The following is a 24,390-nucleotide window of genomic DNA, read 5'->3' as shown; positions in this document are numbered from 1 at the left end:
CAGGAATAAACAATTCTATCATTTATCGTCTATAATGGTATTTAATAACTGGGAATAATAAATTATCATGACTTGTGATGCATATGTTTCTACATTTGTTATTGAAAGGAAGGGCACTTGGAAACCATAAAGTTTAAGAAGGGGTAAGAATAGAGTGGTCCAAAGTCAATGTTTTGTAGCTGAACTGTGGAGTATGGTCAGCAATATGACCTGACCAAAGAAAGACCCTTCCAAGATGTCTCCCAGATTGTAGAGCAGATGTAAGCCATGTGGGTCCAAACCTAAGCGGAAAATTAGAGACCACTTTTGGACAACCTGTTTAGACGAAAACATGTCGCTGCAAAATTACAATGAAAATAGGTTCATTCAGTACGAGATTGAGTTTCTTGTTGAGGATAAGTGGGTGCCCTAGTTCACAGATCATAACAACGTAAACAAAACATATCGGCTTTCAAAGCATGAAATTACAGGACTATTCTCCTGCAGCTTGGTAAAATAAGAAAAGTGATTCCAAATTAAATCAAATATTTATTTTACAGTGTCATTGATCTCAAGTACCCAATTACATAGTGATTAATAATGTTTGACACATTGTTTATTAGACTTAATTAAAATAAGCATTGAAACACTCTATGCAAATCCCTAGTGCCAAATTGGAATATTGAAGCAATGTCCCAAAAATACAACAAGGAAAAACAAAGAAGTCAGCGTATGTATAGCACTGCTAAAGACTGGAAATGGTTCATTCTTATGTGCTCTGAAGGTCTTGTTATTTCAATTTGTAATGAAATATATAAATGGAGAACTAAATGAAAGTATTATCTATTTGTATGTTTTCATGACAGAGAGAACAATATAGGTATCTAATGATTAAAACCATATGTTTGGAGAGATAGATAATACTTTCATTTAGTTCTCCATTTATATATTTTATTACAGTTTGAAATAACAAGACGGTCAGAGCACATAAGAATGAACCATTTACAGTCTTTGGCAGTGCTGACTTCTTTGTTTTTCCTTGTTGTATTTTTGGGACGTTGCTTCAATATTCCAATTTGGCACTAGGGATTTGCATAGAGTGATGCAATGCTTATTTCTCTCCAAAAATATGGTTTTAATCATTAGAGACCTATATTGTTCTCTCTGTCATGAAAAGCAAACAAATAGATAATACTTTAATTTAGTTCTCCATTTATATATTTAGTTACAGATTAAAATAACAACACCGTCAGAGCACATTTGGAACCTCTGACGACATTCTGCAGCCGTAGCTTTTCCTACAGCTTTAAGAAATAGCATTGGACACTGCAATCAGGGTCGACCCTTGTGAAATGCTCAAGTTCAGAACGGTTACAGTCCTCTACATGTGTGGTTTCAGTCAGCTAAAAGGGTCATAAAATTTAAGCTTAGCTGGAGTGTAAATGTCACTCAAAGAGGGTAGGTCTCTGAGCACACAAGGTGAAATATCCTGCCACACAAGATGAAATGTCCTACACTGAAATACCATTGGACTGAAGGGACCTTTGACCCACAGAGCCAGAAGAGGAGGTAGAAGAACCATCAGGATTGTGGTATGTTCTTAATACTTCCAGTGAGAACATCTAAACCATGTATTATAGACTATAATAGTAGTCCCATTGTTCTTACAAAAAATCACCAGCATACAGTAGAATGATGCTGTTCTCAATCTCTGTCATGTCTTATGTACAGACTTTCTAAAAGCGTTGACTCAACCACTGTTTGATCAGCTTTAACGCAGGTCTCGGAACAGTCTATTTAAACAGCTGCACCTGTAATGGGTTCCATTGATGCTGTCAGATTCCAGGTAAGGTAGTGTCTCCTGATGTTTCTGTCACCTCCCTCAATGGCCAGACTGGATATGACATTATGGTAGGGATCAATCCCTGGAGTCTCTATGACACAAGACTTGTGAAAACAATCAACGTACGTATCTCACTACTCATAATAGCAGCAGGTGGAAATGTGTGATGTAAGAGAGAAGAAGAGAGGTGGATCCAAGCATCTGACACACGTCGTGTTGACATAGTGAAATATACCATGCCTGATCCTTGATTAGTTCAAAGGTTATTCTGTGAGACATATCAGTCAACATTGATATAATCTGATGTGTTTTTGTCAGTGTCCAAAACAGACATTTGTCTTCTGTCGGACTGTGTGAATGAAAGTTATTATTGGTAGAAGGCACTTTTCAGATGGACAATAACCCATTGTCAAATATTTAATGGTCACGTTATTGCAAGCTTGTAAAGTTGTCATTGTGACTTGGATTGGCAAGCGTGACTGCAGGTGTCGTTCCTCTATTTCAGCCTGCTCTCTGGTAAACAGTGATCCATTGGAGTGTGTTAAAGGAGAAAATAATTAGCATGTAACTTTTGGCCGTCATTAAATCCACTTCTCAGGTAGTCAAGTACCATGTCATGCGTCCCCTGTTGCATCCGGGTTGTCAATGGCATTTTGAAAACTTAAATAGGAGGTAAGAACTTTTACCTTTGCAGAGACAGCTGCTTTACTATGCACAGGAGTGAGAAAATACATGTGTGAAATGTATTCCACCTGGAGAGAAAAAACTTGGCTCTGCTTCCTGACTGAACATCTGGTGCAGTTTATTCTGGCAAGCATTGTGTTTTTCACCAGAGCAAAAACACAACGCCCTCTTACTTTTCAGTTTTCGTGTTTGAACTGAGAATTAGAAAGAAGTAATTTCCTTTCATTCAACAGTATTAATCTTTATTAAAGAAATTGGAGAACTTAAAGGCCCAGTGCAGTCACAAATTAGAATTTCCTGTGTTTTATAAACACTATACATACAAAACTATGTGGACACCCCTTCAAATTAGTGGATTTGGCTATTTCAGCCACACCCGTTGCTGACAGGTGTATAAAATCGAGGACATAGCCATGCAATCTCCATAGACAAACATGGGCAGTGGAATGGCCTCACTGAAGCACTCAGTGACTTTCAATGTGGCACCGTTATAGGATGCCACCTTTCCAACAAATCAGTTCATCAAATTTCTGCCCTGCTAGAGCTTCCCTGGTCAACTGTAAGTGTTGTTATTGTGAAGTGGAAATATCTAGGAGCAACAACGGCTCAGCCAAGAAGTCGTAGGCCACACAAGCTCACAGAACGGGACCGCTGAATGCTGAAGTGCATAAGAATCATCTGCCTTTGGTTGCAACACTCACTACCGAGTTCCATGCTGCCTCTGGAAGCAATGTCACCACAATAACTGTTCGTCCGGAGCTTCATGAAATAGGTTTCCATGGCCGAGCAGCCGCAAACAAGCCGAAGATCACCATGTGCAATGCCAAGCGTCGGCTGGAGTGGTGTAAAGCTCGCCGCCATAGGACTCTGGAGCAGTGGAAATGCATTCTCTGGAGTGATGAATCACACTTCACTATCTGGCAGTCCAACATACGAATCTGGGTTCGGCAGATGCCAGGAGAACGCTACCATCCCCAATGCATTGTGCCAACTGTAATGATTGGTGGAGGAGGAATAATGGTCTGGGGCTGTTTTTCATTGTTCAGGCGAGGCCACTTCGTTCCAGTGAAGGGAAATCTTAATGCTACAGCATACAATGACATTCTAGACGATTCTGTGCTTCCAACTGTGTAGCAAGTTTGGAGAAGGCCCTTTCCTGTTTCAGCATGGCAATGCCCCGTGCACAAAGCGAGGTCCATACAGAAATGGTTTGTCGAGATTGGTGTGGAAGAACTTGACTGGCCTGCACAGAGCCCTGACCTCATCCCTATCGAACACCTTTGGGATGAATTGGAACGCAGACTGCGAGCCAGGCCTAGTCGCCCAACATCAGTGCTCGACCTCACTAATGGTATTGTGGCTGAATGGAAGCAAGTGCCCGCAGCAATGTTCCAACATCTAGTGGAAAGCCTTCCCTGAAGAGTGTATGCTGTTATAGCAGCAAATTGAGGACTTACTCTATATTAATGCCCTTGATTTTGGAATGAGATGTTTGACGAGCAGGTGTCCACATAATTTTGGTCATGTAGTGTTTATTTCCACGCTATGAGGTTGGAATAATACTGTGAAATTGTGAAAATTATTATAAGGCCATTTTAGTATAAGGGCTGTTTTAAAATTTCAGTGGGATGGAGTTTTGGCCTGACGGGTGACATCACGGTAAAGTAGTTGATGGGCCAATAAGAAAGATAGTTCCAAACCTGACTGCTAATAACAGGTAGTTTTCAGTTTTCCTCTCCCTACTCAGACTACACCCAGACAGTCCTAGCTAAATTCTTGCTTGATAAATTGCTCATTGCTTAGAAGCTATTTTTGTTCCTTTTTACCATTTTAATTAAAAACAATCTCAGTCAGGTACTAAATTGTTACTCAGAAATGATTTGATATTGAGATAAAAACAGCTGCATTGGACCTTTAATAGAAATTGATTATCCTGTGTACCCCCCTGTCATGGCCCTGTCATGGCAATGTTTCCCGCTTTCTCTCACCACCCATGTATTGTAGGGCCCACACAGTGTAAGAAGGGACACTGATATGCTGTGAAATATTGCATGAGAAATGGTCACCATATCTGGCTCCTTGTGAGAAATGGTCACCTTATCTGTCTCCTTGTGTTACATGCAGCTGTTATTCCAAACTGACGATAAGATAGTGTTTTTCAGAAAAGACAGATCTTATAAAGCCATCTATTGACACTTGGCAACTGATAATGTAATGTGCTTTTTCACAACCAAAAACATCCTAGCAGCACAATATTATACTATGTCAGCCTAAAGCTAGCTAGTAGGCAATGGCATGATGATGATATTCCAATATGGCTGTCTTAAAATCCAGGACTTTTACTCTGGTCAGCAATCACCCGGCAGCTGACAGCTCAGACTTGGCTGTGGTATGTCACAGGAGCTCCACGCTCGAACCTACAGACGTACACATTATGTAACTTTCCATCGCTCGTACTAGTCCTTCTTCTCACTGACTTTTATAGTGGACTTTTACTTTTACCTCCATGTGAAGTTAGTGTTTTTCATGGCTGGTAATTGTATCCATGGAGCGTTATGTGTCTGTCTGTCGAGGGTTGGAGGGGCGGTCCAGTCCGGTTGTCAGCCAAGTCAGGCCAGCAGCGTGACATGGTGTGGTGGTGGTGGCATGGACCTGCTGCAGGCTGCTGTAAGCTGAAGGCCTGTCTGCCAGCTGTAGACACACAGACCGAGGGCCTTTTTTCCACCACGCACTCAGCAGTCACCAAGGGTAAAGGACAGCCATTAGCTCATAAAGAGGCCAAACAATCCCCAGGTCTGTTTTCCCAGCTAGCAGCGGCCACATAACGAGACCAAGGCAACCAAAAACAAGTTTCACTCCTAGCCGTTACTCATTAGTGAATGCAGTCTTGCAGTTTGGTGAAAAATGATGCAATAGATTACGGTAATTGAGGTGGCTCGTGGAAATAAGTGTAGGATCTCTTTAATGAGATGACATTACATTTTTCATAATTTGAGACTGAGGGTTTAGAGTTATGTACATTCAATGGGGCCAAATAGCAGTTATTGCTCAACTCTTTCAGTACAAGGGAAACTGAAACCAGTGAAATGGGGCTCAAATGACATGTTGACCCCCGGCAAATAATCTGCCCTCATATATTTTGGGGTATTCATGGAAAGTGTATTGATGAAGAACAGAGGGTATCTGGGGGTTCAGTTGTATAGACGTGTCTTAGATGCTACAGATGGGCCTGTGAAATGAGTGCGTCAGCAACAGACAGCATCTGTGACCCCAACAATATGCCTGGTGCCAATACAATAGATATTATATGGAGCAATTATTCTCTGCAGACTTCATAGTTTACCGTGCTTCGCATTAAAATGTAGTTATACAGTTCAAGTTGGAAGTTTACATACACTTAGGTTGGATTCATTAAAACTCGTTTTTCAACCACTCCACAAATTTCTTGTTAACAAACTATAGTTTTTGCAAGTTGGTTAGGACATCTACTTTGTGCATGACACAAGTAATTTTTCCAACAATTGTTTACAGACAGATTATTTCAATTATAATTCACTGTATCACAATTCCAGTGGGTCAGAAGTTTACATACACTAAGTTGACTATGCCTTTAAACAGCTTGGAAAATTTCAGAAAATGATGTCATGGCTTTCAAAGCTTCTGATAGGTTAATTGACATCATTTGAGTCAATTGGAGTTGTACCTGTGGATATATTTCAAGGCCTACCTTCAAACTCAGTGCCTATCTATATCCACAGTAAAATGAGTCCTATATCGACATAACCTGAAAGGCCGCTCAACAAGGAAGAAGCCACTGCTCCAAAACCGCCATAAAAAAGCCAGACTACTGTTTGCAACTGCACATGGGGACAAAGATCGTACTTTTTGGAGAAATGTCCTCTGGTCTGATGAAACAAAAATAGAACTGTTTGGTCATAATGACCATCGTTATGTTTGGAGGAAAAAGGGGGAGGCTTGCAAGCCGAAGAACACCATCCCAGCCGTGAAACATGGGGGTGGCAGCATCATGTTGTGGGGGTGCTTTGCTGCAGGAGGGACTGGTGCACTTCACAAAATAGATGGCATCATGAAGGAGGAAAATTATGGGGATATTATGAAGCAACATCTCAAGACATCAGTTAAAGCTTGGTCGCAAATGGGTCTTCCAATTGGACAATGACCCCAAGCATACTTCCAAAGTTGTGGCAAAATGGCTTAAGGACAACAAAGTCAAGGTATTGGAGTGGCCATCACAAAGCCCTGACCTCAAACCTATAGAAAATGCGTGGGCAGAACTGAAAAAGTGTGTGCGAGCAAGGGGGCCTACAAACCTGAGTTACACCAGCTCTGTCAGGAGGAATGGGCCAAAATTCACCCAACTTTTTGTGGGAAGCTTGTGGAAGGCTACCCGAAGCGTTTGACCCAAGTTTAACAATTTAAAGGCAATACCACCAAATACAAATTGAGTGTATGTAAACTTCTGACCCACTGAGAATGTGAAGAAAGAAATAAAAGCACACTACTATTATTCTGACATTTCACATTCTTAAAATAAAGTGGTGATCTTAACTGACCTAAAACAGGGAATTTTTACTAGGATTAAATGTCAGGAATTGTGAAAAACTGAGTTTAAATGTATTTGGCTAAGGTGTATGTAAACGTCCGACTTCAACTATATGTCATTGGAGTATACACTGAAAGTAACAATATAATAAAAAAGTGTCATTAAACGTTCCAGTGTATGTTTGCTTAATGTGCTTTATTTACGGTAGAGGTTAGTTATTGCAGCACTAACAATGGTTATTGTAAAACTGCAATGATAAGAGCCATGACCAGTTGAGGGCACAAACATTGTAGTCAGAGACAGCATCTGTGTGACTGATAATCCTGGCTCCACATTGACTGTCGATAAAACTGTTTCTGCCCAAATATGCAATTTTTAAAGACACATCAAGCCAAAATCTCTCCCTACACACTGTGACTGTGAGTGATGTATGGTTGTACATGTGGTAATGGTTTTGAAAAGCTGCTGGAGGTCATATATCTTGTGGCGGCTTGCACACCACATGTGCCAGTAACATATGAAAGAGAAGCCATTTTAACACATTGTCTTTACACAACCAGCCATTGAAATCAGACACACCTTCTCAAATTTAAACGCTGCAGTCTTTTCATATTGTCTTCAGGTTTTAAAGCTTTTTCATTTTACAATCTGTTTCCCACTGTAATATTGATGAGGTGAAAATCTAAAGTTGTGGAATCCCTCCACACATTGCAAATCCGTATAACCACAAAAATATGGGATTTGGGTGGATTTTAGGCAACGTTTTTGTTAAAGTTCATGTCCCTCAGATCTCACGAGACCTTGCATGTCTCAAAGCAGACAGAATGGCAGTGGTGGAAATAGAAAACTACTCAAGTAAAAGAGAAAGTCACCTAGTAAAACACTACTTGAGTAAAAGTATCTGGTTTTAAGTGTACTTAAGTACAGTGGTGGAAAAAGTACTCAATACTTGATATTAAAGGGAAAATCCACTCAAAAACAATTTTTTTGTCTTTTTTTCATTAGTCCATTGTTGATACAAAGCCAAAATGTGTTGCATGTCAACAGTCATGATGATGCAAAATGCAATATCTTTAACTTGACTGCTGACATACAAAGCATGTTGGGACTGTATCAACAGTGGACTAATGAAAACATATACATAAATATTTTTCCTTTATGCAAACCAGACAGCACAAATTTTTTTTCTTTACGGACAGACAGGGGCACACTCCATCACTCAGACTTAATTTACAAACACATTATTTGTATTTAGTGAGTCTGCAAGACCAGAGGCAGTAGGGATAACAACATGTTATATTGAAAGGTACGTGAATTGGACCATATTGCTGTCCTGCCTGAGCATATTTGAAATGTAACTAGTACTTTTGGGTGTCAGGGAAAATGTATGGAGTAAAAAGTACATATTTTCTTTAGGAATGTAGTGGAGTTAAAGTAAAAGTAATCAAAAATATAAATAGTGAAGTACAGATACCCCCCAAAAACTACTTAAGTAGTACTTTAAAGATTCTTTTACTTAAGTACTTTCTACCTATGGAGATTACATGTTACTAGCACGTCATTTGAAGCCATAATATCCACAGCTAATATTCTGTGCGGAATATAGCCCAAACATCTTGGACCGACTAGAACCCTTATTGACTCTCCTGGCAGCTACATCAGAGCCTTTTACCACACATAGAGTGATAGTTCAAAATAGGTTTACATGAACCTTTTTAAAGTTCAAATATGTTGAAGAATAGCAGAACTTGTGAGTGCGCAATGTCAATACACTTTGGTGAAGTAGAATGGTAGCATTTATTCAACATCTATAAGAATGACACAAGTTTACAAAAATAGCGTCTCTTATCATTTTAACTTTTTTCTGTTTTCTATTTGCTATTAAAATGCACAGATCATCACACAACTCTGATTATGTGCGGAGATGATTATGAATGGAAACACAACAAAAATGGTGTATATTACCTACACTTGAAAATCTGAAAACACTTGAATATAACATGGCAAATTGTTGGCATAAAACCAAAAATACATCTTGTAAAAATATCTATATTTCAAAACCGTACCCTTTAAGTCATTCAGGAAATGTTCAATTACTGACTAACATACAATACATCCATAGTTGTGTACCCAGGCAGATACCTTTGGTTCTTCAGCAATTTCATTCATCCCTTACCATTACACTCTATGACCTGTTGAATCATCTCAACTTCAGTCAGTATTCAGAGAACCTGCTCCGAAACATAAAAGATACAAAAGCAAACACATAAAAACTGACTGTAGTTTCTACACTTTATAAAACCAATAAGCTCCATTGAATAGAATTTCACGTGTTAATGTTTCACAAATTAGTGTAAAAATCTATTGTTATTTAACTCTACCGTCATGAAAGTGCATGGCATTGTAAACCTAGACCTTTATGAAGCCCCCAAGATAGTGCTGTGGTTCCTTCTAACATACATTCAGCTGTATATGATACTGACAACTTGCAATGCATCTTTTTAAACTCAAGTCTTTTTGTTATCTTGTTATCAATGTCTCCTTTATACCCCTTCATACCTGAACATGGGCTGTGTGTATATGCTCAATGGTGTGTCCATTGAGTGTCCAAGGAAAACAATGGAGTAACATGAAGGGGAACGCTTGAGAGTGAACTCTTCCATGCTCCATTCATTCCATCCTCTTCAATCATCCTCCATCCCTTTGCCAGGCTGCCAGTACTTCCCCATGTCCAATGGAGGCTCGTCCTGTCCTTGTTGTGATCAGACACCAGAGGCCCCTCAAGACACCGTGTCTGGGTAAGCTGGCAGATCTGGTTGGCCAGGAATTCCGGGAGGCCCGTGTGGACCAACAGGCCCGGGCTTTCCTCTTGGGCCAGGCAGCCCATGGAGCCCTGGGAGCCCTGCTTGGCCCTGTATTCCCAGTGGCCCTATGGGACCTGGTATTCCATCCTTACCAATAGTACCCATGTCTCCCTTCTCGCCTTTCTCGCCACGTGGGCCTGGTTGACCCAGAGAACCCTTCACCCCTTTGACACCCACTCCGCCTCTGGCCCCTGTTGGTCCTGGCTCCCCTTGAGCTCCTTTAGGCCCGATAGGGCCCTTCTCTCCCAGAGGACCACGGTTCCCTGCTGGGCCCTTGTCTCCTTTGTTTCCTGTCAGGCCAACTGGACCTTTGCCTCCTCCTTCCCCTCTGTTCCCCTTTGGACCAGGTGGGCCTGGTGCACCTGTAAAGAGAAGAGTAGTGTTAGTGCGCACAGGTGACAGCAGTTAGGATACAAAATGCATACAAAAAAAGGTAAAATCTGAAATGTACTTTGAATTTCCATAACCTATCTGCAATTCCATACAAATTTCAAACATATTGGAAAGATACCGTATCTTTGACAACCGAATACCATGAAAGCAGGTCTCACATACAAAACATAAATAGATACAGTACATACTCAAGAGCCTTTCAGTTAAAGATATTCTATGCAATTCTGTCAACAAAGAGTATTGGGTATTGATCATAACTCTTAAATGCAGACTCTGTCATGAAGAAGAAGACATAATGCATTTGTATTGGTACTGTCCGACAGTGAGCTTATTTTAGCTACAGTTTCAAGGCTGGCTTTCCCATCACTCCATCAAACTACATATTAACCCTTAGCTTATCATCTTTGGTGACCTCAATGTCCATAATCCTCCAATTAACAACACAATAATTCTACTAGGTAAAATATTCATATTCAAAACGTAAAATTCTAAATCTCTAACAACCAAACCTTAAAAAAATAAATGTTGACACCTATTTATCCTTCAAAGTACAATTGCTATTAGAAATCAGAAAATGTAACGGCATTAAAGAAAGTGGGAGATGCAAAGCAAGAGGGAGTGTTGGGAAACTCTTAAGGCATATTTCTTTGACAAAGTCAACTAGAGTTCTATTTAAGAATATTATCATTGTAAAATAAGAATTTGTTCTTAACAGACTTGTCTAGTTAAAAAACAAAAAGTACATTGTGCTCAGTTGTTATGGTTGTCTTGTCATTAATTGTATTTTTATTTATTTATTTTTATTTGTAAAAATAAATATAATCCACTTCAATCAGTGTAGATGAAGAGGAGGAGACAGGTTTAATTGTCTCAAGGCTTAAAAATACTTCTTTAGACATGGATTGTGTATGTGTGCCATTCAGATGGTGAATGGACAAGACAAAAAAATGTAAGCGCCTTTAAACAGGGTATGGTAGTAGGTGCCAGGAGCACCGGTTTGTGTCAAGAACTGCAATGCTGCTGGTTTTTCACAGTAAACAGTCCACCACCCAAAGGACATCCAGCCAACTTGACACAACTGTGGGAAGCATTGGAGTCAACATGGGCCAGCATCTCTGTAGAACGCTTTTGACACGTTTTAAACAAAGATCTTTTAACAAAAGTGCATTTGGCAATGTCTGCTGTACATGTCTGCTGTACCTTTGAGAATGGTGAAGTTCTGGATGAGCTGGGTGTGGTGCGTGTCCACTAGCTTCATCTCCTCCATGACCATGGACAGGTTCCTGGCGTCCACGTCTAGACGGACGCTCAGCAGCATGTACTGCTGCCTCAGGGTGACAGCCAGGTGCATCAGTAGCAGCACCGTGTTGTTCAGGTTCTGCAGGTCCTCCGTGTGGCTACCCATCCGCGTCTGGCATGACGTGCTCTCGATGTTGATGTACTTGTACATGCTCTGCACGTGGCTCACCGTGGCGTTGATGCTGGATGAGATGGTGTCGATCTCCATCTCGATGGAGTCCATGCGAGCATCCAGGGTGATGAACCTCTCGCCCGTCCGGTTCTGGTAGTACTTGGAGTGGTAGTGGAGGTCGTGCATGTTCTCCTCATGCTCGTCCATGAAGGAGGTGACGTTATCCAGCTGCATCTGCAGGTTCATCACCTGCAGAGTGAGGTCGTGCACCATCTCCGAGCTCATGCTGATCCTCTGGTGTGTGGCCGAGATCCCACTCTGGATGCTCCTCACCGTCTGAGTGGTGGTGCTTGAGTTGGACTTCAGACCGCTCAACACCCGGCTGTAGTTCTGCCAGTCCGCCGTCATCTTCTGCAGGACCAATGTCTCCTCATTGGTCTTCCTCTGCAGGGCGTCCATCCACAAGGAGTTGAGGGCCACCGTGGTATTGACCTGATTCACGGTGGCCTTGAGATCATACTGATCCTGAGACAGTGTCTTCATGCTCTCGTCCGTCTCGGTGATGACCGCCTTCCAACCGTCCACCTGGCCTAAGTAACGCTCCAGGGACTGGTTGATGAGCCTGATGGACAGGGAGTAGTTCTGCATGTCTCGGGTCATCCTGCTTCTGGCTGCCTTCAGGGTCTGCTGGGTCTGGGAGGCCTGATCCAGGACCTGCTCCTGTCCCAGGATCATTTTCTGGAGATCCTCAAACTCCCTCTTCAGCCTACTGATCTCCTCGCTGAAGTGGGCCATGTCGAAGCAGTCAGAGCAGTTTCTGGTAGTGCTGAGATCTGGGTAAGAAGAGATAACAATGTTATGATGATCAGTTCATTGATCATTAAGTCAAGGTCAGAGTTATCTATGTGTCAATTCTAGTCGACTGAAGTACATGGAAGCTGCAGTGCTTCCATAAATGATGGGCCAATGGAGGCAGCTGTAGTAGATCATTGTTGAAGTCATAGCCTGAGCTCTGTCTCTTCAGGGAGTTGACACAGCACAGGAGGCAGGCCATTAAGCTTGAAGAGCAGATCCTTATTTGCTCAGACTTCAAACTCAATCACCCATACAGTTACACTCAATGGGTGACATATTTTAAACAGAGACGACTCTTTCGGCAAAAGACATATTTTGTAAATCTGCAGAAATGTCCAGTATGCTATATTAGTCATTGTTTACTTCTTGACTTCTCTGTCAGCAGCCACATTGGGAGGCTCTGCTTGCACAGCACATTTTGTCACATGATTAATAACGCTCTCTCACCTTGTATACTTTCCTGGACCTTAGTGATCTTCTTATGATAAAAGGATTCCTCTTCTGATAAGTTGTCGACCTTCCTAAATACTGATAAGACAAAGATCATTATGTAAATTCGACTTTCAGAATAATGAGAATGGAGGTTCCTCTCTATGTAGGTATTGATACAGACTTAATTAATACGTGTTGAGACTATGACCCAAATGAAGTTAGTGACAACACCACTCCTTTGATAAAAACCCTTGCTCCGAAACATGCCAGCACTCAGCAATACACATCATTGAATGGAATTAAGATGCCGTCCTGAACCTTGTTTTACAATAACAACAACACAGTTTGTTTCCATTACAAAGTACAGCACAAATAATGGAAATGGTTTGTACAGCAGGTTACCTCCCAGTCAACTATATTTCCCAGAAGAACAACAACCGTGCTTAAAGCACACTTTTAAGGACTCCTTGTTGCATATCATTTCCTAATCCTTGACTCTGGGGATTAATAACAGTTGTGTCATAGTCTGTTTTTGCTCACAAGCGATTCCATATGTCCTCTACATACCACCTGTTATAGTGCATTAGGTCTCAGGGACGTTGATTTTACACAGCCTCTTAACATTAATTGGCATTCTCCTGGTGTACTGGTGGACTTGAAATTCTTATTATTATAATCATGTCTGCCAGTTAGAGAGAGGTTGGTTAGGTTCTACTGTGAGTTTTTTTGTTGTTATATAACACAAATTCTTGGGGACTCTGAACAATGTAAAACAGATGTGCTGCATGATAAGGACATCTCTACATTTATGGGTCCATGTTTTTGTTCTCGCTCAATGTTTGGGGAGTTTAAACCAAACACAATTTCGGACATTTCACAATTAAAGTTTACAGTGCTTTGTTCTTGTTTTGTTTTGCCTCAGTATTGCTGTGCTCTGCGTTGACATGAACTCAAGCAGACCCTGCTCCAGCCAATAAAACACGGTGCCACGGTGGTGTTGGGATCCCAGCCCTCTGTATCCGTGCTCTTGGAATTACACAATAGCCCTAAGGGAGCTCTGGGCTGCTGTGAAAAAGAGATGTAACGTTTTGAATCTCAATAATATTTTTGCCTAAATGCAAGTAACATCTGTAAGCACTTAAAACGTTGTCAGTCAGGTAAGAAATGGCAAATCAGATTGAAGTTGTATGTTAATTCCATCCTTGTTGGAAATTAAATGTCCCTATTTCATATTTTAAAGAAAAAAACCCTGAAGGCTTGAACCAAATCTCCCTCTCAGCTGTTAGTGTACAGCACATTGTTAAGTCAAGCATGACTAAAGAGAACAGGTTCTGATTGTGGAGGAATGCGGAGCTTGAAGCGGAGCACACATAATACCTGCAGGAACTCCACGTCCCGGCCTTAAATGGCTAATTCAACAATCTGGATTTAATACAGCTTTATTAGATTAGTTATTATACTGAACAAAAATGTGAATGCAACATGTAGGTCCCATGTTTCATGAGCTGAAATAAATATCCCAAAAATATGCACAGAAAGCTTATTTCTCTCAAATTTTGTGTACAAATTTGTTTACATCCCTGTTAGTGAGCATTTCTCCTTTGCCAAGACAATCCATCCTCCTGACATGTGTGGCATATGAAGAAGCTGATTAAACGGCATGATCATTACACAAGTGCACTTTGTGCTGTACACAATAAAAGGCCACTCTAAAATGTTGTCACACAACACAATGCCACAGATGCCTCAAGTTTTGAGGCAGCGTGCAATTGGCATGCTGACTGCAGGAATATCCACCAGAGCTGTGGCTGGAGAATTTAATGTTAATTTCTCTACCATAAGCCGCCTCCAATGTTGTTTTAGAGTATTTGGCATCACGTCCAACCAGCTTCACAACCGCAGACCACGTGTAACCTTGCCAGCCCAGTACCTCCATATCCAGCTTCTTCACCTGCGGTATCGTCTATGACCAGCCACCCGGACAGCTGATGAAACTGTTGGTTTGCACAACCAAATAATTTCTGCACAAACTGTCAGAAACCGTCTTAGGGAAGCTCATCTGCGTGCTCGTCATCCTCACTAGGGTCTTGACCTGACTGCAGTTTGGCATTGTAACCGACTTCGTTTGGCAAATGCTCACCTTCTATGGCCACTGGCACACTGGAGAAGTGTGCCCTTCGCGGATGAATCCCGGTTTCAACTGTACCGGTGGGTGAGTGATTTTCTGATGCCAATGTTGTGAACAGAGTGCCCCATGGTGGCGGTGGGGTTATGGTATGGGCAGGCAGGCATAAGCTACAGATAACGAACACAATTGCATTTTATCGATGGCAATTTGAATGCACAGAGATACCGTAACGAGATCCTGAGGCCCATTGTCGGGCCATTCATCTGCCGCCATCACCTCATGTTTCAGCCTGATAATGCACGGCACCATGTTGCAAGGATCTTTACACAATTTCTGGAAGCTGAAAATGGCCCAGTTCTTCCATGGCCTGACATGTCACCCATTGAGCATGTTTGAGATACTCTGGATCGACAGCGTGTTTCAGTTCCCGCCAATATTCAGCAACTTCGCACAGCCATTGAAGAGGAGAGGGACAACATTCCACAGGCCACAATCAACAGCCTGATCAGCTCTATGCGAATGAGATGTGTCGTGCTGCATGAGTCAAATGGTGGTCACACCAGATACTGACAGGTTTTCTGATCCACACCCCTATGTTTTTTTTTAAGGTATCTGTGTCCAACAGATGCATATCTGTATTCCCAGTCATATAAAATTCATAGATTAGGGCCTAATTGATAAGAGAATGATCTAATAAAGGTAAATGAATCAATAATCCATTATTAATTAGTAGTTATGTAGCATGGATAATGAATAATTAATGTACTGAATGGTTAGTCCCATAAGGTCTAGTAGAAGGCCGGGACAAAATGTGTGTGTGTGTGTGTGTGTGTGTGTGTGTGTGTGTGTGTGTGTGTGTGTGTGTGTGTGTGTGTGTGTGTGTGTGTGTGTGTGTGTGTGTGTGTGTGTGTGTGTGTGTGTGTGTGTGTGTGTTTTTAGCAGGGAGGTATCTCCAAGGTTTCTCTAATCTCGGGGGAAAGGAACAGGCAGCGCTGGATAGTGATTAACGGTTGTGAGAAATCCGGGGAGTGAAACATACATCTAATATTTGTGTGTATGTATGTGAGTAGGTTATCTACTGTTTGTGTGTGGAGGAGTGTGTGTAAATGAGGAGCCTGGTATATAATGATATTTTGTTATTTGGACCTCAGAACGTTCTCTGAATAAAACCGAATGAACCTTTTGCAGAAAGCTGAGTCCTTGCCTAATTATTCTTAAACCCAGTGTCTTACAAACCCTGGGGATTAGTCAAGGCTTATTGATTGCTAATTATTATAATTAAGATATAAAATTCCATTAACACTAATGCATTTATTTAAATTGATAGATTTCCTTATATGAATTCAGTAAAATCTTTGAAATTGTTGCATGTTGCATTTATATTTTTGTTCAGTGTATATATAGCAAACCCAACCAAAGTCGGTGGTGTAAAAGTGGGCCCAACAGCCCAAAGGGGCAGGAATCAGGGAGGCTTTTCCAAGTTCTCTCAGTGTGATTCAATTCAACTACTATTACGGACATATTATTCCAGGGATTAAAAACATGAATACACACGTTCCTGTATCCTAGTGGCCTTGCAATCATAATCCTATAAAAAGCACAACGTGGAAAACAATAACTATTCACATTTGTACAATACAAGCTATTAACAGACTCATAAATGTCCCTGGCATGGAGGATAACCAAGAGCATAACCACTGTACTGGAACGGTGGTGTAATATCATAGTTACTCACCTAGTGATGCCAGCACTACCACTGCTATGATCAGGAAGACAAAGAAACCGTATAGCACTTTGACGGCCAGCTGCAGAGAATATGTCTTCTGGCATTTCACACAGCCACGTCTGGTTCTTCCTGCAATCAGAAGCATGGGGCTCTAGGCTCTCTTACATAACATCAGCTGGTTAGAGGGCAGAGAGGAAGGGAAATACCTGTCTTAACCCTGACACTGTGTGGCTTGTGCATGACTAATTACTGGACTAGCGTCTGGTTTTGGTCAGCAGAGCTGCTGAAGTTGTGTGGAGAAGGACTGAGGAGGGATATCTGAAACGGATGTACAATGCACGCATATAAACAAAGCAGTGATCACAGGTGTACTGTATGCAGACACACGCAGGTCTTTACACACACAAACCCTGTACACACAGCCCAGTGTGCACACAACACGCCCTAGATGGATATTCTGACGTTATTGTTCAAAGTGTTGTTGTTAGGGGACTTTGTCGTAGACTTATGACTAACATCAAAACAATATTCAAAACCACTCCATAAAAAGAAAGTGCCGTCTCGATTGCCCCAAATAAGTCTTGTTGCCTAGCCACATAACAAGGCACATAAACAAAAATGCATAGCAATATAAAATGTCCGTGTGTTGTAGAATTAGGGCCATGTTTCTCACCTCTGAAGGAAGGCATCTCTTCCTCCCCAGTAAGATCATCCTCTGAAAAGCAGAGAAGAAAAATTAGTCACTGTTATGGAAATGTCTGATACCATCACACAAGCTCAGCTCATGCCAGCATTCACTCACTTTTTACTTAAACACAGCTTCCTACTGGGCCCCTTAACCCTCTCCTTAATCCAACTACTTCCACCATACAGGCATGCAATAGGCCTACTAGATTTTCCAAAGCCAGGATATCAACAAACAGATTTGTCACACCATTCTGGCCAAGGACTAGAGGATAGTTTAGGAAACTGACACGCATGTTTATCCTCACCTTTAAAGAGCTGGTTCTCGTATCCAGAATAGCTTTCTGGAAAACAGATGGAGAGACTTGAAATGCATGTTCACAGAATAAGGTCAATAGTCTATAACTTGACGCTTTCTTGGGGGAACAACTCACACATTTTATTACAGTGCTCAAAAATGGTTAAATAGGAAGCGAAATTGAATACGCCCCCGCAGCCACCTCTACCAAGACACAAAACATTCAACTCGGGGCTCAATATGAGCGTGAGATCATACTTGGCTGCCATCTTATAGAAACATAATTATGCGAATTGAAATAGGGATTGTTTTGGTCTAGTAAGTATGTAGGAGCTGTCAGATAAAGGGCCCCATAGCAGCACAATATGAAACACCAGAGTGAGGCTGATTGTGTGTGTTGCTAGCAGGGCTGGATGTAGTGGCGTCACCCATTTCCAGTTCAATGTGGTAGAGAGGCCAGTGGGACACAGCAGACTGATGCCACAGCAGACTGAGAAGCATCAAGCCAAGACCTGCATTTGGATTGAATTTGGGTTTAAATGGCCTCTTGCTGGGCACAAATGAACTGGTAATGCTGACAGAGCTATAACGTTACTGTATCTAATTTGCTGAACCACAGTGCATACCTGTACACTGGACCTTCAATTGATTAATGATCATCTGAAGGATTACTGAAGTTTGTAGCCTAGAACTGCTCATACCATTAGAGTCCACAGATCTCTTACTGAGGTACAAGAGCCCCAAAAGTAAAGAACATCACTCAGTTGAGTCTCTGTTCAGTATTTTTCATCACCGTCTTTTTCCCTTAATATTAAATTCAGCTGATGATGCTGTATTTTTCCAGCTCTGGAGATTTCATCTCTGCTGGGTTGTGCTGTGCTTTGCATGCAGGGTGAGAGGAATGCAGTGAACTCTGAGGTGAGGGTGTTTGTGTGCTGCCTGCTAGAGCAGCTGAAGTCAGGCCAGATGAAGAGGCTGAGTCTGAAATGCTGAGATGTGCGGACCAGTGAAAGGGAGTGAGAAGAGGTCTGGAATGGGCCCAGCTGCCTGCTGCAGGCCTCAGACTTTACATTTCCCTGTCAGCCATACAGATGGCTCTAAGCTAAACCTGGTCCTCCACTGCTCTCCTGGCTCTGCCAACGGAGGAAACGATTCGGCCGCCCTGCCCTCCCTGTCTAAAGCCCCGCATTACCCTCCTTGGAAAACATGACTCTCACGTCAATCAGAAACTCTAGCTCTCCAACCTACACAGAAGAGTGCAGACCACTGCCTGCCTGCGAGGCCACTGCAGCACTTCATCAGCATAATCACCAGACGTGTTTTTAAGATAGAATCAGGCACGCAGATGAGGGCACTATTGGTCAGTGGTCATTAGAATGGAAAAGCTTTGAAAGTTATTTAAATGTGGTGGGTTTTACGTTTATGTAGAGCCAGTGTTCCATTGCAAATATGAGCACAGGTGCATTTGGAGGAAAAATCTTCATGAATGGAGTGTCCTCTTCAAAAACGTTGTAATACAATAATGTTGTAACGAGTGTCGTGTGTGGAGGACCAAGACGCAACAGTATATACTCATCTTCTTTTTTTAATATTGAAGAAGGAGAAACAAATGAAACACGTACACAATTAACGGAAACGACACGAACAGTTCTGTCAGGTGATAAGCACAAAACAGAATACAACTACCCACAATCCACAATACAAACAAACCCCTAATTATAGGACCTTCAATCAGAAGCAACGAGGAGCCGCTGCTTCCAATTGAAGGTCAAGAACAAAACTGCACATAGAAACAGAGTGACTAGAATAAACATAGAAAATGCCCTAACATAGAACATATACCAAATCTCTAGACCACTCTAATCAAACACCCCTTGTCTATACACATAGACTAACAATCCCCAAAACATATAAACAAAATACCCCCTGCCACATCCTGACCATACTAAACACTAACAAATAACACCTTTACAGGTCAGAACGTGACAAATGTATATGCTGGGGGAGGGATATTTCTGAATAGTGTGTCCAGCAGGTATGTCCATCAGATTTTCTTACTAAAGTCTTTCATACTCGCAATGCTAAGCTAAGAACCCAAGTAGCCACTTTGAATGTGCCTGGAAAAACAACAAGCGTACTCTACTAAAAATAAAATCACCCCTACCTATCATTAGTTTTTCAAAATAGATCATTTGGAATGTGTATTTGATTATATGTTCTCTGTTTTAACAGTGTATACTGTATATAAAGCAGTGACCATGTAACCCTCTGTCCACTGTAGTACTTGCCAAATATACCTCTCGTGTTCTGTGCTATAGATCTTGAACTGTGGTAATGTTTTAAAACCTCTAACTATATGCTGACCCATATCTAATGATGCTATGACTGCATAATAGGCTATAGTCTAACCTGAAACCTCCGTCAGCCTGACATGGCCCAATGTTTCTATTCCCAATGCATTTGTTCTGCATATTAAATAATCACCAATGTGCATGTAAAATACACAGTGAACTAAGAGAAAGTTATGAACAAATGCCAAGACTGAAAACAAATTCTATAGTGCACTGTTTGAAATGTCCCCTTGAATGGAGTTCACTTAAAGCTTTTAACATGAATATCTAAAACCCCAAATACCAGAGACACGAGATGGGGTTGTTCCAAAACCAAAGGGGCCTCAACTAATAAAGACAAGTGTCTTCACAAGCCACTGTTGCCATCCAACTGTTTTAGATGCACTTACAAGGGAATGCGTGGTTCCTTTCAAAGCAATGAAATGCCTGGAATGTGTTGATCCAAATAGTCTTGCTCCAAGTTATGGAGAAATGATCACAAACACCCCCCTTTATTGTGGTTCATCTGTACTGGAGTGAGAGAGTTGACTAGACATCAAATTATACTATAAACATGCCCTTGTTTTCTCCAGGAAAACGCTTTGGACATCTCATGATAGAAACTGCCTAGTAATACCAACAAGGGTCTTGTTCTGTAGTCTAACGAACTTCTCTCCTGCAATCGCAGTAGTTTTCTATAATAACAACCTTTCATTGTCATGTGCCAAATAATTCTGACTGAATGTCTATGTCGAAGGAATACATTTGTCTTTCCAGATTAGAGGTGCTGTGTTGAACAGTCCTATTCATATACTTGTATGGCAGTCTGTGTCTCCAGTCAGAGTTCTTTCTACTTTACTGTACTATATGAGCCAACCACACACCTGCTGCTTCCACTACAGAGGTGCCTCCTTCCTGTTTTACATTAGGAATGTGTTAGACTGCATGTTTAGCAGCACTAATGGAGCACGCTCCTAACAAGACAAGAGGAGACCTCCTACCTGTGTGTTCCCCTGTAAATACCTCAACACATAATAAGACCTTCCAAAGCTAAAGGCACATGTCGCTACTCCCCAATTCTCCAAGAGGACTCCTCAGATTTCTCAGCCTCTTCAAAGCCCCTTAAGAGTCTTAAATCATGCAATGTTGACAAAAGTTAGTATTCACATGTTATCTTTTCAATAGGGCTCAAATAAGATTTTTAAAAGAAGCCCAAAAGCAAATGTGTGGCTACTGAAAATGGAGAGCTTTTGATAAGGGTGGATGTTCCACATCGTTCTCACTGGATCCTGAGAGGTACTGGTCTTTAAAAGCAAGCTGTCTGCACATTTGTGTGCAACCGGTGCACTTTTAAGTCTCCTACATAATGTATTATATTCCTACACAGCAGGCAGTAGTCTGAAGTCTAATACAGCATCAACAGAGAATAATCAAAAGCCACATTACCTTTCATGGTGATTCTTCAAGGCAGCTTTGGTGAGGATGTGAAGAAGTTGTTGTCCGTACAACAGCCTCTGACTGTCCTAGTCTCTCTTCTCTGCAGTAAAGTCTCCTCCTGGACAAGTAACGGAAGAACTGTGTCTAATTTACATGTACAGTGTAGACAGTCATCCATAGGACTGACTTGTTAATTTACAACTGCTATATACCCAGCCAGACTTTTCTCTAAACAACTAGAGTCTTCAGGCATGGGTTCTCTCTCTTACCAGCAACTTCTTACTTGAACTGCAGCTCACATACATTAAACAGTCTAGGTCTATTAGTGCATGGAGACTACACGGCTACATGCTACAGTTAGTCTGCTTAAAGGCAGCTGCTCCTCCTGCCTCTCTCCCTCAGAGCCAGAAGAAACTAATACCTTGGACAGTAACCATCTGCAGCTTGGGGAAACATGACTAGGAGAGAGGGAGGGACGGAGAGGGAGGGAGAGAGATGGAAGGGGGACTGAGAGAGGGAAAGAAGAGGGAGGGGAGGAGGGTGCACAGAAAGTCCGTTCTGCAGCTCAAGCTAATTGCTAACAAATGTTTTAACATGGAGGAATGGGCACCTTTACTGCCTATGGCCTCTCTCCGCTGTTTAAAATGAAATACTTTTCTCCGTGTCTGACATGTCAGGGGTAATTAATGTCCAGAAGAAAAGAGGCAAACCTCAAGTCATTTCAGAAACCATGTCATTGAATGGTTATAGACCACTTTAGAAGACAAAACATCAGCTTAATTGACTTATAATACAATGTATCCATCAATTTGTCATGGAATGAGGTAATCTGTCAGTAGACTTATTACAGCACATTGGATTTTCAACCCAACTTACATCCAATACAAACCCTTACCTTTTATCCTGATTATGAGGGAGGAAAGTACATTTGCTAAAATTAAATCACCAACAGTCCTCTTTGATCATTGCATATTATTTTGGAATTTAAATGGAATAGTTCCTCAGTATGCAGTTTCCTAATTAATAACAAATAGCATCTAATTACCCTCCATATGGGTGCATTATTAGCCATGGGTTATGCAATGCCAACTATGGCATCAATTATTCCCAACAATGATATCATGATGCTAGAATGTTAGCAGGATGAACTATTGCACCAGACCAGAGGAAGAGCAGATGCTTCTCTGTGAACCATATGGGCAGTAGTCACATCAACAGTCACCAAGATACGGATGACCGAGGAAGTACAGAGAGGATCTGGACAGGGCAGGAGGAAGTTCTCCCATCACTGAACAATTTTAAGATTATTACCCTAGCTAAATTAGCTCATTTTTCTCTATCCTCTAAGTGAACCTTTTACTTGGCTCCTTCTCTCCTAGTACCTCAGGGCCCATACAGAGTAAATGATCTAGTTGCTCTATGGAGTCCATCTATATGTTCCAACAGAAACCCTTTCATTGCTTTTGTCCACTTTGGTCCATTCTCAGCATATTTTTGTGATTGTTTTAGTCTTATTCTGCTCTACTGATGTTTTTCAATATGCAGTGACTGTACAAAATGTTGTGACCTTGGATGGGAATCCTACCAGCCAGTAAATCAATGGATGGATAAGCATTGCAAGATGCTCAAATAATCCTTAGTTTGGAAAGGTTTCTGAAAGCAATTTGTTTCTTAAGAAATGGGTTCCAGCTTGATTTGATAAAGCTCCATCTTTAGAACCTGAGCTGAAGGAGATTTCAGAAAGAGAAAGCGTGCGAGAGCGACAGAGACAGCTGTATGATTAAAGACAACAGACGTGTTTTTCCTTCAGTCGCATAAGCACAAGGTAAGAGGTTGTCCTTTCCCCGCTGTGAAATGGCCTTTTGGCTTAGAGTGCAGACATAATATTATAATCACTAGGATGATCTAACAATATGCATGATGTTAGCCCCTTTGCAAACAGCTTCAATCAGCATTAATCTAAACACTTTCATCAGGTTTATTTATCTATTTAAATAGAACATCCCCTCTGTAGTTGAGATTAATAAACCAATGTGTTTTAAATGTATTTGCATTACTGTTACTAGGGCAGCCATTTTATAAATAGCCTACATTCCAGTTTCATGAGTTTATTATGAGAGGCCCTTTGTTTCAATCCATAACCGATTAAATCAACATAAAACTGCTATCAAATAAATAGCCTGGCCACTGATTAATGGGAAGTTCATGACTGGTTTGATTTGTCAGTGATGCAGAGAGAGGCCAAATTGGCTAGAGTTTAGACGCTATTTTTAACACGTTTGTGTATACTTACATACAGATGTTGAGGCCTGAATGTTTCTAATAGCAGCTGTAATTCAGCTGTTTGGAAGGATATCCATTAACCCTATCAGTCCCGAGACCCCAGCAAAAATCAGCTTTTCATTTATTTATCAGACTTTCATTTATATTTGCAGCCCTTATATTTAGCCTCACGATTAAGTATTTTACCATTTTATTTTCAGGACAACAAGTAGAACACTAAACAATTTGACATAGACAGTTGCATTCATGAGTTTTATTGGCAATAAGGACTGCCAAAGCAAAATCCTGTTAAAAATGAATTTATGTGAATGATGTAAGTACAGAAATTGTTTGCTCACTGGGAAATGAATATCCAACTAGTCAGTGACAACTGTGTGGAGTTTGACTGCAACTTTGTGAGCTTATTAGAGTATTATAGACACTACGTCCTGGGGTTTCCTATGATCTTCTATGTAAAAGAACCCCTTACCTGCTAACGA

At 41.3% G+C, this 24,390-nt stretch overlaps 1 protein-coding gene across 2 annotated transcripts; it reads right to left on the bottom strand.

The window, feature by feature from the left end:
- Window positions 1-8,848: 8,848 nt before the first annotated feature.
- On the bottom strand, window positions 8,849-22,063 carry LOC115174799 (scavenger receptor class A member 3). Of its 2 annotated transcripts, XM_029733714.1 has the most exons (8): window positions 21,898-22,063; window positions 21,638-21,746; window positions 17,872-17,907; window positions 17,553-17,594; window positions 16,889-17,008; window positions 13,041-13,121; window positions 11,528-12,571; window positions 8,849-10,296 (listed from the first exon to the last, which is right to left on the bottom strand). In XM_029733714.1, the coding sequence occupies exons 2-8, from the start codon at window positions 21,642-21,644 to the stop codon at window positions 9,851-9,853; spliced, it is 1,776 nt and encodes a 591-aa protein (XP_029589574.1). In that variant the 5' UTR covers window positions 21,645-21,746; window positions 21,898-22,063; the 3' UTR covers window positions 8,849-9,850. The 2 variants fall into 2 exon arrangements, with proteins under 2 accessions (XP_029589574.1, XP_029589573.1); XM_029733713.1 differs by having other exon boundaries at window positions 21,638-22,063.
- Between the last annotated feature and the right edge of the window lie 2,327 nt (window positions 22,064-24,390).

This window comes from Salmo trutta, chromosome 35 (genome assembly GCF_901001165.1).
Source record: "Salmo trutta chromosome 35, fSalTru1.1, whole genome shotgun sequence".
NCBI lineage: Eukaryota > Metazoa > Chordata > Actinopteri > Salmoniformes > Salmonidae > Salmo > Salmo trutta.
This window is presented reverse-complemented; position numbering and strand designations above follow the sequence as displayed.